Source organism: Aythya fuligula, chromosome 21 (assembly GCF_009819795.1).
Source record: "Aythya fuligula isolate bAytFul2 chromosome 21, bAytFul2.pri, whole genome shotgun sequence".
Classification (NCBI taxonomy): Eukaryota; Metazoa; Chordata; class Aves; order Anseriformes; family Anatidae; genus Aythya; species Aythya fuligula.
This window is the reverse complement of record NC_045579.1, coordinates 5,408,567-5,424,787: the sequence shown is the minus strand read 5'-3', so window position 1 is coordinate 5,424,787 and position 16,221 is coordinate 5,408,567. Positions and strand designations below refer to the sequence as shown.

Here is a 16,221-nt window from a genome sequence, read left to right as displayed (position 1 = left end):
GCCGGGGGGGCTGTGCCGGGGGGGCGGCAGGCTGTGTGCCGGGCTCCCTGCACCTTTAAAAGTCTCCTCACGTCGCCGTGCCGATTATCCATTAACCTGCCGGCAGCTCCCTTGCCTGGGGGTGGCGCGCTCCCGGCGGCTCCGCGCTCCCGGCGGCTCCCTCCCTCCCTCCCTCCCTTCCCCCCCCCCCCGCTCGCTCTCCCCCCTTATCAGCAATTCAGATTGCATGCAAATCTCCAGGCTTTCTTACAGGGGCAAGGCAGGGGACAGAGCATTTCTCCCCGGCCGCGGCTTTGGGGAAAGAGAGAGCGAGAGAGAGATATCTCCTCCTCCTTCTCCTCCTCCTCCTCCTCCTCCTCCTCCTCTTGGGATTTTCCTCCTTCCCCCTCCCCGCCTCCCTCCCTCTCTTTCTTTCCTCCTTTTCACCTCCTGGAACAAAAGTAACCCCCTTTTTCTTGCTCCAGCCCTGCCTGCGAGCGGCCCCGCTTTGTCTGGCCGTGCCGGGGGCAGGGGGCTGGGGGGCTATGGGGGGGCGAGGGGCGGCCGGAGCCCTGGCGCTGCTGGCGCTGGGGCTGGCGCTGGGCGGCGGCGGGGCGAGCTGCCCCGAGCGGGAGCTGGAGCGCAGGGAGGAGGAGGCCAACGTGGTGCTCACGGGCACGGTGGAGGAGATCATGAACGTGGACCCGGTGCACCACACCTATTCCTGCAAGGTGAGGGGGCCGGGGGGGGCTTCTAGGGGCTCGGGGGGCGCGCCCCAGCTTGGGCGCAAGGGAAACTTTGCGCCCCGCCGCCCGCTGGCACATGTGGTTTTTATTGTCGAAATGGGAGGCTTTGGTGGGTAATTTAGGTATTTTTAGACTGCGGAGGCTCGCCCCGTCGCTGCTCCACCGGCTGGTTCGAGGGGAATCTCTGGAGGTTGCTTTTTATGGGCATTTCCCTGCTTTGCGCGGTGCGGAGCCGATTCCCAACTTTCAGCTTCGGGAGGGCTCCGGGTGCCGTGGAAGGTGCTCGGAGCCGCTGGCTGGCTGCAGACGCAGCTCCCTGTTTACTTTAACAGCATCTTGAGTTCCTCTAGCTCGAGCTATTGTTTAACTATGAATCTGGCCTCTGGCTACGGTTTTTCCCCCCCTGAGCTGCGAGACGGTGAAGTACTCAGCAACCTGAAATACCATCCGCCTGGTTGTCAGAAAACGTGCTGGCTGCCTTAACCCTTCCCAGGGCAGGAATCCTGCCTGCGAGGACTTGCTGCCGCCTCCCTCACCTCTTCTCCCAACCCCTTTTTCCCCATCCTAAAGCACGCTGAGGTCCCCGACGGGTGCTGGTGCCGCAGGGGGCCTGGGGCGATGCCCAGCAGCGTGCTGGTGGGCAAGGTCTGCCCGGCCTTAGTTGCAACCGTGGGGTTGTCCTCACTTCTGGAGGACCTCTCGGCCCTATAAACTAGTTGAAAAGCCCCTGTCTATCCAGCTGGTGCCTGCTGCTCCTCGCCTGCTTCCCCAGCTCTGCCCCTCACGGTACCAGAGGGTACAATCTGTACCCTGCTCGTGTAAATTAGATCACAGCCCCTCCGGGCTGGTGCAGGGACCGTATGTTTGCGGCGTGTCTGGCACATCCTGGGTGCTACGTGGAAAACTAATAAGCTGCTGCGAGCAGCCGGTGTCGTCCTGTGGCAGCTTGGGGCACATATGGCTGGGCGCGAGCCGCCTGATGCTGGGGCAGGGCTGTGGTGCGAGGCAGGAGGTGCTCATCTCAAAAAGCTTTTTTCTTTTTTTTTTTTTTCCTAGCTAGTATAAAATCCACATTTCATTCAGGCAGGCTTGGAGTTGGGAACAAATATTTTGTCCCTGCTCCTGGGGTGGTAAAGCTGCTTGCTCAGCAGCCCTGCCTTTAGGAGGGTGCCATCGGATACAAGTGGGAGCACCGTGGGGCGAGGAACCTGGTGTGTGGGGGGCTTTGTTTGAAACCCAGGTGGCATTGCTCGGCTCAGGAGGATATTTTCCTGCTCATCTTTCCCCGAGCTGTCCCAAGTGATGCTGCGGAGGTTTGTGCCGCTTACTCCAGGGTTAACCGTAGGGCCCTTCTTCTGCTGAATGGGGTTGTGGCAGCTCCTGAAGGCCAAAAGCTGCCTCTGGGGTTTCTTTCCAGTCCTTAAAAAGAAACTGAAAGGAGGAGAGCCTTATCTCCTGTCATCCGTGGCAGCGCCCATCCCATCCCAGTGGCATTTACTGCGCCTTCCGTACTGCCTTGTGCTCCTCTCCAGGGACTTTACATGGTGTGCGTAGAGGGTTTGGAAAAAAAAAAAAAAAAGGGGTCTGAGGTGTCATAAGGACCTGCAAAGGGACAAATCAAAATCTCTTCTAGCTGCATGACACCCGTGACTGGTACAGGAGTAGTTCTACAGCAGCAAAACCTCCGTTTTTATTCTAAAATCTCCCCAAACACTGGGGATCGCTGTGGATTCGAGGGCTGACAGCTGGCTCCGCTTCTTCCCCAGCACCTTGACCCCAAAAGGGGCGCTTTTGGCATTAAACCTGGCCGCTGGCTTCTTCCTTGACCCCGGTTCCTTGCTGAACCACAACGAGTCAAGGCGCAGAAGCCGGCGAGAAAACCCGTGTGTGCTTCCCCCTCCAGCCCCCTGCTCGCTGCTCCTCACACCCCGAGGCGCCTCCGAATGCCACCCTTATCTCCCGCCGGGCTCCTTATCTGCACGGGAAGCGCGAGGGCCAAGTGTGCGGGAGGAGTTGCCCCGAGCCCACCCCCAGAAGCGTTGCTGGTGCTGGGTGGTCCGCGGGTGGCTGCGTGCTGCAGCCCTGCATTGTTCTTCCCAGCTAAACCCGAAACCCTCCCCGCCGGGGCCTTTGATATCTGAAGAGGGAGCGCGTTGCAAACGGGAGGCTAATGGGAGAGGAACACCCTGAAATAGCTACCAGCCGCTCGGTGCTGCTGGAGGGGGGTCAGAATTAGGAGTTTTCTCAGTCTCCTCTTCCCCAAAGTGATGCTGATGTGCCCCTTCGCCCAGGGACGGATTTGGGTTGGGAACGAGGGCTTTGGTCCATGCCGTGTCCCCGGACCTTTTATTTATTTTTTGCTCTGCTCAGCCTATTTGCAGCCCGCTGCTGGCATTGTCCTTCCCCGCTCCTGAGCCCTGTGCCGTGCCTCGTTCTGCTTTGACCTGATATTTCTGGAGGGAGCTCCTATTTATAGGACAGACGCAGGTTCTATATGCGCTATAGGAAGCGCTGGGAAGGATGTGGATCCTGTGCCGAACAATGGAGCCCACCTTTTGGGTGGAAAGGGCTGGGGGACACAGACTGGCTCCTGCAGAAAGGGCTGCCGAGGTCTCCTGGTGACCTCTCCTACTCTGATCCAAGCGTCCCCTCGCTTTTGAGGGCTCTGCTCACCTCCCTGGGCACCCCACGAGCCCCAGGTTTGCGCTCCTGAAGCACCTTCCCGGCACCACGCGTGCCCGTGCAGGTGGTCCCGTTCCCTGCTGTGACAGACCCCCACGGAAAATCCTTTTACTCCCCGGGTTTGCCCCGCACTTAAAACCTCCTTCTGCGAGGTTCTGCCTAAATAAAGTCCTCACTGTTCTCGCCGCACCTTCCCACAGCTGCCAGGAGCCTTGTAAACCAGCCTTAATCCAGTGTTTTATGCGCTCCGCGGTGAAAGAGCGAGCAGGGCTGCGAGAAGGGACCTTCTGGATCCGGGCTCCAGCCTGATTTCTTTTTCTCTCTCCCTTTTCTTCCCCCATCCGCGCCGTAGCCAGTGAGTCACCAGTAACAAGGTCTTAATTGTGCGTGGTGATGAATGGGATGCCCTACAGGTAATCGCTGGGTCTTTGGTGCCTTGGCGGCCATTCATTAGAGAGGATGAGGGTGGGGAGAAAGCTGGTGGACTCTGATGTTGCTTGTGAATGCTGTGGCCTGGCTCTGCGAGCCATGACTACAACAGCCCTGCTAATTAACTCAAATTACCATCTGCTTCGGGAGAGGGGCTAGGCTCCAGCCATTCTTCCCCCAAAGACCTAGCTGTGAAAATGCCCCGACTGCTGCCTTCCAGCAGGACCCTCGGGGTGCTCTCCCCGCCTGCCTCTCTTGGTTTTTCTCCCCCCAACCCTTTTGTTCCCTTTGTGTTCTGTTTTTTATTTTATTTATTTTATTTTTTTTTTTGCCCCGGCTGCTCCCGCACCTCACCTTGTCGAGCGCTCGCCCTGCGGGGCCGCTGCTGAAGGAAGAGGAGGTGGGGCTGGTGCTGCTGAAGGAAGGTGTCTTGACTTGACTGCGGGGAGAAGCAGCACCCCGGGGAGCTGCCAGCAGCGCCGGCGAGGCAGGAGGCTCGCAGCAGAGCCGTGCAGGACGGAGTTCGTGGCGCTCGGCAGGGGCTGGGGGTCCCCAAATGGGCTCCTTGGTGCCACGGGGAGCAGATGTCTTGGTGTGAGCACTGGGATTCAGGAGGAGAGGATAGGGAAGGAGGGGAGCTGCCTGTCACAGCCCCTCGCCAGCTGAAGCTCCCTCTGGTTGCTGCTCGGCTGCCAGCACCGAGACCAGAGCTCTGGGTGCCGGGGCTGTGCGCGGCGCGTGGCTGTCGGGTGGGTAGCTTCAGGAGGCGTTGCTTCCCCGGCTCGTCTCACCCCAAATTTGGGCTCTACGGGGCAGGACGACAGCCTGATGATGAGTTATTCCTCGTCCTTTGGTTGTTGGGGCACTGCTGAGCCCTTGGGTCTGAGTGGAGCTGGTTTCCTCCTTGCCTGGAGGCAGATGTGTGCGAGCGCACGGGCACGGCGCCTCCTGCCAGCCTCGCCGTGTTCCTCCAGGTCCCATGGAGGCAGCTTTTGATGGCTGTGGTCCCTGAACCCTCTCATTTGGGACTGAGGTAGTGCTGAGCTTGTAGCCCTAAAATCCTGGAGTGACATCTTCAGAAAGTCACAGGATTGACTAAAGCTCACAGGGCTCCCATTTCCCCCAAACCCCCGACGCTTTTTTGTAACCCTCGTGTCTGACCCCTGCAGTGTCAGATGTTTGTGTGCGTGTCCTGTAGTCACTGAGTAATGGGACGGAGGCACTTGGCAGAGAGTGAGAGTCTTTTTTTTCCCCTCTGAACAGCCCCAAAGAAGTCAGTAGGGGAGCACAATGCGCACCAAGGGCCGCGCGGGGCAGGGGCCAGCGAGCTGCGGGCGCGGAGAGCTGCAAGAATGGCTCATTCTGGAGGGGGATAATGTCTGCTCTGTGCTCTCCTCCTCATCTGCAACGAGCCACGGAGCTAAAATATGGCAAGAATAAGGTCTGTAGGGTGAACAACTGCCTACTGCCACCAGATTGTCCCCTGGGGTGGGAGAGACCTGCCCGCAACATCCCCTCTGCTCCCTGCGTTCCCTTTGCGGTTGCACTCCTCGGGCACACACCTGCGTGCTCCTTCCAGAGGGAGGCTCGAGAGCTTCCTTATCGCCCACCCTCCGCTTCCCCGGCCTCCTCGGTGCTTGGCACGGGGTGCTGAAGTGCTCTCTGGGCAGGGGAGACGGCTGGAGAATGCAGGGGATGGGGCCCTGGGGTGCTGGAGGGGGCACAGCACACCCCGATAAAGCACACCCCGAGCACGGCGAGGCTTTCTGCCCCATCAGGGCTGGACGTGGGCACGTCTCCTATCACGTGTGCAATAAATCATTTGTTTTAGGGCTGCTGCTTTCGTCCTCGGTGGGTGTTTTTGGGGGGCAGCTCGTTGCAGAGAGCGTGGTGCTGGAGCAGGGCTGGCCAGCAGGTTTTTTGCACGTCTCCCTTTTGGGGCAATGGGGAGGTCTGTGCCTGGTGGACGTCCAGGGAGGCTGCTCCGGGGGCTGAGGAGAGGGAGGGAGGGACCAAGTCTTGTGGCCAGGGCTGATTTTTCTTCCAGAAATTCGGCTGATTTAGGGGAAACCGGCTGCTACTGCCAATTCCTCTGTGTATTTTAGCAAATCCGGTCTGCTAACGCGCAGGTTGTCTTCAGTCACTTAAAATAAATCTCCTTTGCCATTTCTAGGGGCGTTATCCCCTCTGCCTCTTCTCTTCCCAACCCCCTGGTGCCTTCCCAGAGCCAGAAGATCCCCTGGGAGCAGAGGGGGATCCCTCGGGCTGAGACCCGCATGCTGCCTGGGGACCTGGCTCAGGGTCCTTGGGGACAGGGCTGGAGTCAGAGGCGACGCACAGGAGCGGGATCTGCAAGCACCCAGCCCAGGAGGGAGCCTCCTGCTCGGGATTTGGGTTCCTTACCAGCACCAGGCAGCAGCTCTGATCGATTATTATGATTTTATTTTCCCTTCCATGGCCACGTGCAGTGCCTGCTGCTGGAGAGCAGCACCCCTGCCCTAGCTGGTTGCGCAGCAGCTGAGATGGTTTTTGTGGGTGTAAAGGCCAAAATAATAGAGGAGGGGAAGAAGTTGCTTAGAACACCTTTATTTTACTAGTTTTATGCAGCAGATTTCTGCTCTGGCACAGGAAACCCTCGCGTAGCCATCCTGCCTGTCCCTGGGCACGAGGGCTTTCCCTGTCGGAAAGTTTCACCAGGGGAGGAGAGGCAGGAACAAAACGTGAATTTGGGGGCTTGAAAGGTGGTGATGTGCCCAGATGTGAATAGGGGAGCGAGTCCCTTGCCAGGAAAAACCCGCGTGGCTGATGGAGACCTTGGAAGATGGAAGGGGTGAGGAGCACCACGTGCCCGTGTTGGGGCGCTGGGTGCGATTCTGGCAAGAAGCAGTGCTCGCTGTAGCCTTGGCCCTACATTTTGTGCTGGTAGAGGGCTGCCTCGTGAAATCAGCTCTGCAGGAAGGCTCTGCCAGCCTGAGCTGCTCCTGAACACCGTGCGACAGCACAATTGGAAGCAAATGAGGCTGGATGGTGCCAGACACCTCGGGTTGTGGGTGCGCAGAGCTCTCCCCTGATCCGTGTCCCTCTTGTCCCAGGTGCGAGTGTGGCGCTACCTGAAGGGCAAAGACATCGTCACCCACGAGATCCTCTTGGACGGCGGCAACAAGGTGGTCATCGGCGGCTTCGGGGACCCCCTGATCTGCGACAACCAGGTCTCCACGGGGGACACGCGGATTTTCTTCGTCAACCCGGCCCCGCAGTACATGTGGCCGGCGCACCGCAACGAGCTGATGCTCAACTCCAGCCTGATGCGGATAACCCTGCGCAACCTGGAGGACGTGGAGCACTGCGTGGAAGGTGAGCGGGGCGCGCTCGGGGCTTGGAACCCAGTTTTGGGCACGCGGTGCTGCTGGCCGCGGGGCGGGCGCGCTCGTCCTGGCCGCGCGTGGGGCAGGGTCTGGCTGCTCGGTGGATTTGGTCAGCGAAGGGATGGTGCCTGGAGCTGAGCTTGTTAGAGGTGGGGATTGCAGCCAGGTGATGTTGGTTTGTGTTATTTTTTTTTTGGTCTGGGTTTATGCAGGTTCTCAGCCCCCTTTGCAAAACATCTGATGGGGTTGGAGAGATCCCGCTGCAAAGCCCCGTCCTGGCAGCCCTGGGGAGTTCAGCCTCACACCTGAGCTCCCTCTTTTTTAGGTTTATTGCTTAAAAGTGAACTCATTAACCCAGTGGTGAAGGCCTGTCCTTCATCACAGCGACTCCCAGTTCCCCATGCTTGCCTTGTGGACTCGTGCAGGGACACGAGAAGCCGGCTGAGTTCCCCTTGGGGGCAAAGCTTGCTTCTCCGGGGTGGAACCAGGTCGCGACCAAGCCGAGCAATTTAGGAATCGAGGGGGAATGAGCAGAGCTTTGGTGGTGTTGTGGCGAGCCTCGGTGTCCCTTGTGTGCATCACCTCCCTGCTGCCTTTGCGCTCGTACCCAAAATTTTGCACGAGGAGGTCACGGCGTGCTGAGCTCGTGGGTTAAACGCGCACGGGGTTGGCTCTCGGTGCTTTTGTCCCTCCGTGGGACAGCTCCTGTGCCGAGGAGGTGGCTGAGATCCTGGCACCGTGGGTGTGCAACAACTCAGCTGCTGGGAAATGGCGAGTGGGGGGCAGCCCGCCTGCCCTCTGTAATAGGGTCCTGCACCTCCAGGCACGGAATAATGCCCCCACGGAGAGCAGATCCGCAGAGGGTTGAGCTGGTTGCCCAACCACCATGAAAACATACTTCTGCAATCCCTCACTTGCTGGCTTCTCCCTTCCTCCCTCTGCTCGTCCTGTTCCAGCAAGAGCTCCGGGCTCGGGGAGGAGGGGGGAATGCGGTGCCCCAAAAGCCCTCTGTGGGGTCTGAGCACGTCCCGGGAGCAGATGAGTAAACAAGGGCAGGAATGCAGGAATCCTGCACAGGCAACAAACAAACACGCGGCGCGGCTCCCTCCTCCCCGCTGGATGTGCAGAGCAGAGGCCGTAACCCCGTTCTCCAGCTGGGGAGGCTGCCGGAGGAGGGGAACGACCCAGCTCGAAGCCTCCGGGGCTGGGAAAGTGCCAGCTCAGCACAGCAGCGCCCGGCTCCAGTGGCTTTTGCAAGAGGGAGAGATGTTGGAGGTTTCCGAGCAGATGCGCGCACGTTTTGTGTGGCGATCCCAAAGCATCGGCCCTATAGGAGGGGGTGGGAGGAGGAGGAGGAGTGCGGTGTGTTTTGTTTTGTTTGGTGTTTTGTTTTATTTATTTTTTTTGGTAAACCTGAGCAAACACTCGGAGGGATTCTGCCTTCGCCCAGCTTTGTGTTCCTTGGCGCGTGCCGAGCCGGGTGGTTCCTGCTCGTGGCTGTCCCCGGAGACCTGCAGTGAGGGCTCTAAGTGTCCTCCTGTGCTGTGGGTTTCACTCGGAATTTATCCAGGACCCGTGCCTGCTCCCCTATTCCACGGGGGAAATTCAAAACTGGTTTCTTCAGTGATTAAAAGCTGATTAAAACCCCGGTGTGCAGCATCTGGCTGTGTCGGCCACCTGGGCAGGGACAAGGAGCACTGAGCCCTGTCCCCACGGTGGGGACGCATCCCCCAGCTCTCCCTGCAGAGGGTGACAGGGACGTGGGGCTGTGCCCCGTGGCCCTACAGGCGTGCTGGTGCCAGGAGAGGTGCACGGGGCTTGCGTGCTCCCGGCTGGAAGCGGCGTGTCCTGCTGCAAAGGTTTGCTCTGTGACCTCTTGTGCAAGGGAGCTGGAGGTGCCAGAGCTGGGCCTGTTTGAGCTTTCTCTTTCCCCCCTGTGCTTAAATGACAGCTCCGTGGGTTTGTTTCTCCTCCCTGCTATGCTGACGCCCTCTCTTGATGTCAGGTAGCAGGCGATTCTTTCCGTGTCTCTCCTTTTTTTCCAATCCCTTTGCTCCCTTTAATTAAAACCCTCATCCCGGAGGATGCTGCGGGCACGCGGAGAGGTGCCCAGGGCTTGGGGACATGCAAGGGCTGGAAAACAGCCTGGGGAGAGCTGGCCGTGAGTGGTGGACCTGCCTTCCCCAGGCTGGTGAGAGCTGCCTGGACCTCTGAGGAGGAGAAAAACCAAACACCAGGCAGCCCCGAGCTGCCAGCATCTCATCTCCAAGCGCTGCGCAGGGGAGGCGCAGCAGTTTTGTGCTGTTTCAGGCTGCTTTGGCAGCTCTTCCCGTGCCTTGATAAAGCCGCCTTTCTTGTCGCATCCCCTGGATTTGTTTTTCCTTTTTATCCACGTCTTGGAAGCCTGGGTGTCGTGTGTGCGTCCTGCGTGCTGGCTGCACCCCAGGACCCTCCAAAAATTCGCCGTACCCAAACCTCACGCCTCTCCCGTGGTGTGCGCGAGCTCCTCTCGACTTGCCCGGCGTGGCTGAGGAGCTGGGCCCTGGGAGGCCGTGAAAAACCGGCCATGAGAACCTGCTCCCGCCGCCCTGGGAATCCTTTCTGAGCTCTGAGTCTGAGAATTTAGCTCCAGGACTTGTTTCCCATCAGCTCCCCACAGGAGGGTTCAAAGCGGAGCTGCCCAGGACGCTGCGCTCCGAGGTTAAAAACAAACCTCGGAGCGCTTCTGCAGAAGGAATTGGAAGAATGGTGGCAGCTGAATGGAAAAAAAAAAAAAGAAAAACACGGATGTTTGGAGAATCTTCATCTCCTGTCGCTGCGGCTTGGAAAAATCCCGGACACCCAAAACCTTTCCTGCCCTAAAAAGGGGGAGCTCAAACCAGGGCGAGGCTGCGAAACCGCTCAGGTTGGGGTTGGAGCAGCGATCGGTTTGGTGATGTTTAATTGTGTTAAAGGAGCTCTGGCTGGTTGCAGCCGAAATGTAGGGCTTGGGCTAAGCCTGCAAACTGGCTGCAGCAGCGAGGGGGCTGCGGGAGCCCCCCAGGGACTGCAGGAGCCCCCCCAGGGCTGGGACGATGCTCGCAAGGGGATGCTCGCTCCTGCCTCTGCGGGAAGGCGCACGCGGGCTCCCCTCGTGCAGGTTTCCCCTTGCTCTTTGGGACATCTGGATGGGGTTTCCTGGGAGAAGATTTCCCCGAGGACGCACAGCCTTGCTGGTTGGGTGCCTTTTAAGCCTCAGGGTCGCAAAAAGGGGGTTGGAGTCGCTGTGCTTCGGGTGCTTGAGGCTCCAAAGCGCGGCTCCGTGCCGGCGACGTTGCTCTGTCCCCGGACAGTGCCATTGAGCACCCGCTTCTGCAGCCCGGGAGATGCTCCCCGGGTCTGCCTGGCTTGTGTTTCCCTTTGATCGCGGCTCCACTTGGAGGAAAAATTGAGATTTTTGTGTGCGGTGTGGGAGGGGCAGGCGCTGACTCCAGCGTGAGCTGGCTGGGTGGAAGGAAGTTCAGCCGAAAGCCGCGGCGGAGCCCTGGTTAATGAGAAGCCAGGGCTCCTTCCAGGCGTGATTTGCATGAACCCGGCTGCAGCAGCCCCGGCCGAGATTGTTGTGCTGGCTTTGGGGATGGGGCTGGACTTTGAACCTCCTGGGAAAAGCCGTGAGTGAGCACAGGGGAACCCGACAGCCTCGGGCACGGGGTGCTGTGCCGCTGCCGGTGGCTCGGAGCCCCCATCCCAGGGCAGCACACCTGTAAGGAGCTCCTTTTTCACCTCCTTTTCTCAGATGAAGTGGGAAAACACGCACCAAGTGGGGTTTTTTCCAGCCTTTTGGTCGGGATGGATGCATCCCTCGTGGTGGGGCAGCCCAGGGGTGATGCTCTGCCTCCCCACAGGGGTCTGTCCAGTGCTGGGAGAGGCATCCCTCGGTGTGCCCGGCCCTTCCTGAGCTTTTTGGGGCTCCTGGCCACCAGGCACAGCCACAGGGGTGCCTGCAGGTGCTGCCACGAGGATGCCAGCAATGCTTTCCCCCTTATAGATGCCCAGCCAGAAGCTCTCTGCTCTGGCTCCTGTTCAAGATGCGCTGTGCTGCAGATGCTCCGTATGTTTAAAAATGTCACTTAGCTCTCATTAAAATCCTTATTATAGCCAGTCCAGAACCCTCCTGACTCTTCATCTCTCTGGCAACCCTATTAATTACTCCCGTGGAAGAACTGCATCCAGCCTCGGCTCTCCCGTGTGGCTCCCTGCTCTCTCCCAGCTCCCTCCTCTATAGGGGCGAGCCCGATGGTCGCTGCCAAATCCCTCTGCCCAAACTTTTTTGGTGGACTTGGGAGCGGGACGGCTTTAAAAGCACCTCCATGTGCTGCTGCCCACCCCGTTTCATCACCTTCCTCTTCATTTTTATCCCCTCCTGCCTTTCCTCGGAGGTCCCTGCCTCTGCAGGACGGAGACGTTTTGTTCCTGCGAGCCAGCCCGTGCAAAATTCCCTTTTCAGGCTCCTTCCAGGGGCCGTAAGAAATGCACAGCGGGCTCCTCTCAGCAAGGAAATCGCTGGCACGGGCTCGTGTTAGGTGATGCGGGCTGCGGTCACTTCCCATGGCCGGGTCTCTCTGCAGCCCTTCACCCCGCAACTATTTCTTTTGAATCCCTCCCTGGCGCTTCTTTGTGCCTCCGAACAGGCAGGGAGGGGGCTGGAAGTGTTGGTGTGTGGGTTTTTGCTTAAAGAAGTGTTTTTTCTTTTTTTCTATTCTTTTTTTTTTTTTTTTTTCCTTTTTGTTTTTTCTCCTCTTCTTGGCTCTGTTTTGAATCGAAGATAATGAGAACAGCACCGACACCTCCGGCTCGGGAGGGCGAGAAAACCAGCCAGCAGCTGTAAAAAAAAAAAAAAATAAAAATAAAAAAAATGCGCTAAACCCGGAGAGGGAAACCCTGCACAGTGAAATCCTGGGGGCCCCTTCCTGCCCCCCAACCCTTGGAGCAGCTGGGGCAGGGGGGAGCCCTGATTTTGGGGCCAGGCACAGGGGTCTGCTGCCCACCCCCCCTGCTTCCCTCGCGTGGTGGTAATGCGAAAACATCCTCGGGTGCCGGGCAGTAGCGCAGGGAGTTGGCTTGTTTAGCAAATTCCTATGGAATTTTAATCTGGTGTGGGAGGCTGCTGCTCCGGGAAGGCTCCTTCGGCCCCGGGGTGCCCACGGTGCTGCTTTTCCTTTTTGCATCCCATAAGGAACCCCAATCCTGCTCCGAGCTGTGCCAGCAGCTCCCACCTGCAGGCTCCAGCACCTCTGGTGGGCTTGAATCCCTCCCTTCCTCAGGGATGTGGGGTGGGAAGGACGAGTGGAGAGGCAGATACGCTCAATTCCCATATGGGACCAGGCTGCAACACGCCCCTCTCCCACTCTTTATCCCCACAGCACCCTCTCTTTCTGCTCTGTGCTGCTTTGGGGTTGGTAATATGGGCGTTAGGGGATCTCAGGCTGCCCCAGGGAGCCTTTGGTGTCTCTGGGGGCTGTAGGATTAAAGAAATCCCCGTTCCTAAGGAGCTGCGGGTGCTGGTGGTGGGATGCTTCCCAGGGGCTGTTCCCATCGAGGCTGGCTTCCCCTTCCCTCTGAGCATCTCCAGCAGGCTGGGGGCTGGCAGCAGCATCCCCTGCACCACCTGGCTCGGTGTCACCCGCTCAGGGATGACTGTGGGGTTAACAGGAGGATAAACCTGCCCAAAACCTGCCCAAATTTTTGCTGCCTCCTTCCACGTGCGCCCTGCTCCTGTCGCTCCCCACCCGCTGCGAGCCCCAGTTTAACCATCAGCGCCGTGCGTGGGCACTGGGAGCAGCCAGGACACCCCTGGAAAGGCTCCGTGGGGGCTTCCTTGGTTCCCAAAAGGTCCCCACGGAGCCGTGCCGGGGCTCTGCCCCTGGGCCGGGGGCTGTGTGCGTGTCGGAGCCGCCCGCCGTGCACCCCTGCGCCCGCCCGGGCTTGCTGCTCGCTAATCCTCCCCCCCGTGCTGTGCCTTTGGCTCTGTTTGTCTTCTCCAGCACTCCCCACGGGTCCCGCATTCCTTTGGGGTGACTTCCAGGAGCTGTGGGGAGCCCTTTGATATAGGAGGAGGATGCTGGGGAGGGGGCTCCTGTCCCTTTGGGGAGCAGGGGCTGCGCTCTGCGAGGGGCTCGAGCGGCTCCTTCCCCATTTTTGGGGGGAAAACTGCTTCTGTCCCTCACTCCCAGCTCCTTGGGGTCATTTTCTTTGATTGGCAAAGGGAATCGGACCCCTGTGCATTCGGTAATTGACTCCTGATTTGGCTGATTTCAGCCTGGCTGCAAAATGAAGGAGAAGACGCGAGGCTTTGGACCGCTCGTCCTTATTCTCTTCTGATTTATCCTCCTTTGGCTCTTCTCGTGTCCCGGAGCCACTCAGGGAATATTTCTGGCTGTTCTCTCCGTCTTGCAGGGATGCTGATCAGCCGCAGAGAGCTCCAGGACAGGCTGTGCCTCTGCAGCTTCAATTTTGGGGGGATACCCGGTTAAAACGAAGGGAACAGAGGCTGAGGAGCTCTGGATCCCTGCAGTTTTGTGCCCCACTCGTGGCCCCAGGTTCCCTGTTTGAGCCTCCTGCCTCTTTGGGGTGGACCTGGGGAGGATTTGGGTTGGACCCAGGGGGATTTGGGTTGGATCCAGGGGGGTTTGGGAGCATGGATGTGCTCCGGGTTCCCTCCTGCAGCCCGTCCCCGAGCCCAGGGCATGCTGGTGGTGTGTGTGTGGTGCCGGGGGTGGGCTGCCAAGCGTTTTCCTGGCCTGCAAGCCCTGGGCTGCTCCTTTCCCAGCCCTGCGAAATGCTGGCAGCCCAGCCGGCTGCGGGGGCAGGCGAAGAAAAGACGCGGTGGGATCGGGCTCCGCCGCCTCCTTCACAAAAAGAGCAGGGCTGGAGCCAGTTTGTGCCGATTCCAGCGTAAATCCTACAGCTGCACCTCATCCCTTCCTACAAAAGCGAGGTGCTGGAGCTCCCCTTAAATCCTGCTCCCCTTAAATCCTGCTCCCCTTAATTCCTGCTCCACTTCTCCGCGGCGAGCGCCTATGGGAGGTGTGAGTGGCACCACCAGGGAGCATAACGCACTGGGATGGATCCATACTGGTGGTTATGGTCATGCTGGTGGAAAGAAAAAGGGGGCTGTGGGCTGGCAGGGGTCCCCATGAAACCCCCCAGGCAGCAGGAGAGGGGCTGGGGGGTGATGTGGGATCGAGCAGGGCGCCGCTCCTCGCCAGCTCCCGCCCGGCTGCCAAGCTCTGAGTGTCTTGGCTCTGGCACGGCTCTCCCCGGCCAAAAAGCACCGTATCTCGCTGGGTTTCTGGGGAAAAAAAACAATGCTCTGGGATCCTCGAGTCAGCTCAGGCCTTCAAGTGCCTCCGTGAAGGGAAGGAGGAGTTGTTGGGGGAAGGAAGCAGCGGTGGGGTGGTGTAGGGAGAGGGTGGGACGGCTCCGTCCTGGGGCCCTTCCCCTGCACCTTCCTGCTCAATAAACCCTAATCCGCTCCCGTGCTGCTGGGCAGGCGGCCAGGGCTGGCATTCCTCTCATAACTCAGCCAGGTACGGCGTGGGTAAGCCCCATCAGGGCGCGATGTGCTGCACGGGGAGGGTTTGGGGTCACCGCGGTGCCGGTGGCAGTGGCCGGGTGCTGCCCACCCTCTTCTGGCTCCCCACAGAGCGAGGGGTCCCTCGGTGGCTGTGCTAGAAGGGGAAGGTGCAGCTGGTGCCAGGATGCTCGTGCGTGGCTGGTGCCAGGCATGGTGCAGGTTGGGGTCGCTTTGGGGCGCACGAGGTCTCCAGGATCCCCAAAGGAACTTTGTTTTCCATGCAGCGGTGGTGGGAGGCGTCTGGGAGAGACACGGAGATCCTAAAGGAGGTACCGGCGCCGCAGGCTCAGGCTGGATGAGTTCTCAACCCGAGCAAATGGTTGCAGGAGAATTTGGGGACCAATTTGTGCGCTCTGGGCTTGGCCAGGGGCTGTGGCTCCGTCCTGGGGAGCCAGCCTTAGGGAAAACAGGGTCTGGCTCTGCTTGATGAGCCCGGCTCCCGCACGCAGCCGGCTTCCCGGGCTGCCCGGTGGAGGCAGCGCTGAAATCCCTGAGCAAATTGTTCCGACTGATGCTGTTTATCTAAGAGATAAAGCAGGATCAGCGCCTGGCAGGGCCGTGGGGGAGCTCGGCGGTGGGGATCTGCGCGAGCCCCATCGGGGTGAGCATCTCCCCTGCTTCCCGGCCCCGTTCCCTTCCAGTAAAAACCAGTCCTGGCCGGGAGAGGGGCACGGAGCGAGGCTGGGGCTGGGTCCTGGGGCTTTTTTCTGCCCCTGCTGCGCTCCGGGAGCAGCCAGCTCCGTTGTGGGGTGGTTGAACAGGAGCAGCTCTCTGCCCCGGGTGCTTCCCACCAGCCCCCTGCTGCATTCCTGGGCAGTGAGGCTGCCGGCACACGAGGCACGGGGACACTTGGGGACGCTGGGGTGGCCCCGCCGGGGCTGACACCTCTTCTCCATAGGTTGCGTTGGTCAGCGGGGCGTGTTCCCATGGCCTTTGGGTAAGTCCCCGGCCCGGGTGCCAAATTCCTGCGGCCCCAGAAGCTTGGGAAGGGGGATGATTTTAGCCACCAGCTCTGCTGCCTCGCTGAGAGGTCTCTGCTCGGTGGCCTCAGGCAGGAGGGAATGGGGAGGAAAGGTCCCAGTGGAGGGCTTGGAAAGGGATTAGGCGAAATCAGGAGGGGTGCCTCCAGCACTCGATGGGCTGTTGTGTAAATCAAGTCCTTTCTGGCTTGAAGAAGTCCTGAAGAGTGATGTCCAGGCCGGGGGGGAGGTGTTTCTGGGGGCAAGCCAGCTCGTTTTTGGGCACTCTTCATTTCAGAATCTGCCAACGGCAGCACCCAGGGGGCTCCGAACCACGGTGACCCCGCAGGGTGCTCCTGCAGCACCCCGAGGTGAGCTGGGCACCCCTCGCAGCCTGCTTTTGGGCTGTCCCCCGGGCAGGGGAGCTGGGTGCTGAGCCAGGAGCT

General features: G+C 59.8%; 1 protein-coding gene across 5 annotated transcripts in view; it reads left to right on the top strand.

The window, feature by feature from the left end:
- Positions 1–524: 524 nt before the first annotated feature.
- AGRN (agrin) overlaps positions 525–16,221 on the top strand; it is a 72,090-nt gene continuing 56,393 nt past the window's right edge. For all 5 annotated transcript variants that reach the window (XM_032201504.1, XM_032201502.1, XM_032201503.1 and 2 more), the window contains exons 1-2: positions 525–710; positions 6,929–7,190. In XM_032201504.1, coding sequence (XP_032057395.1) covers positions 525–710; positions 6,929–7,190 — 448 coding nt within the window. The remainder of the gene's footprint in view (positions 711–6,928; positions 7,191–16,221) is intronic.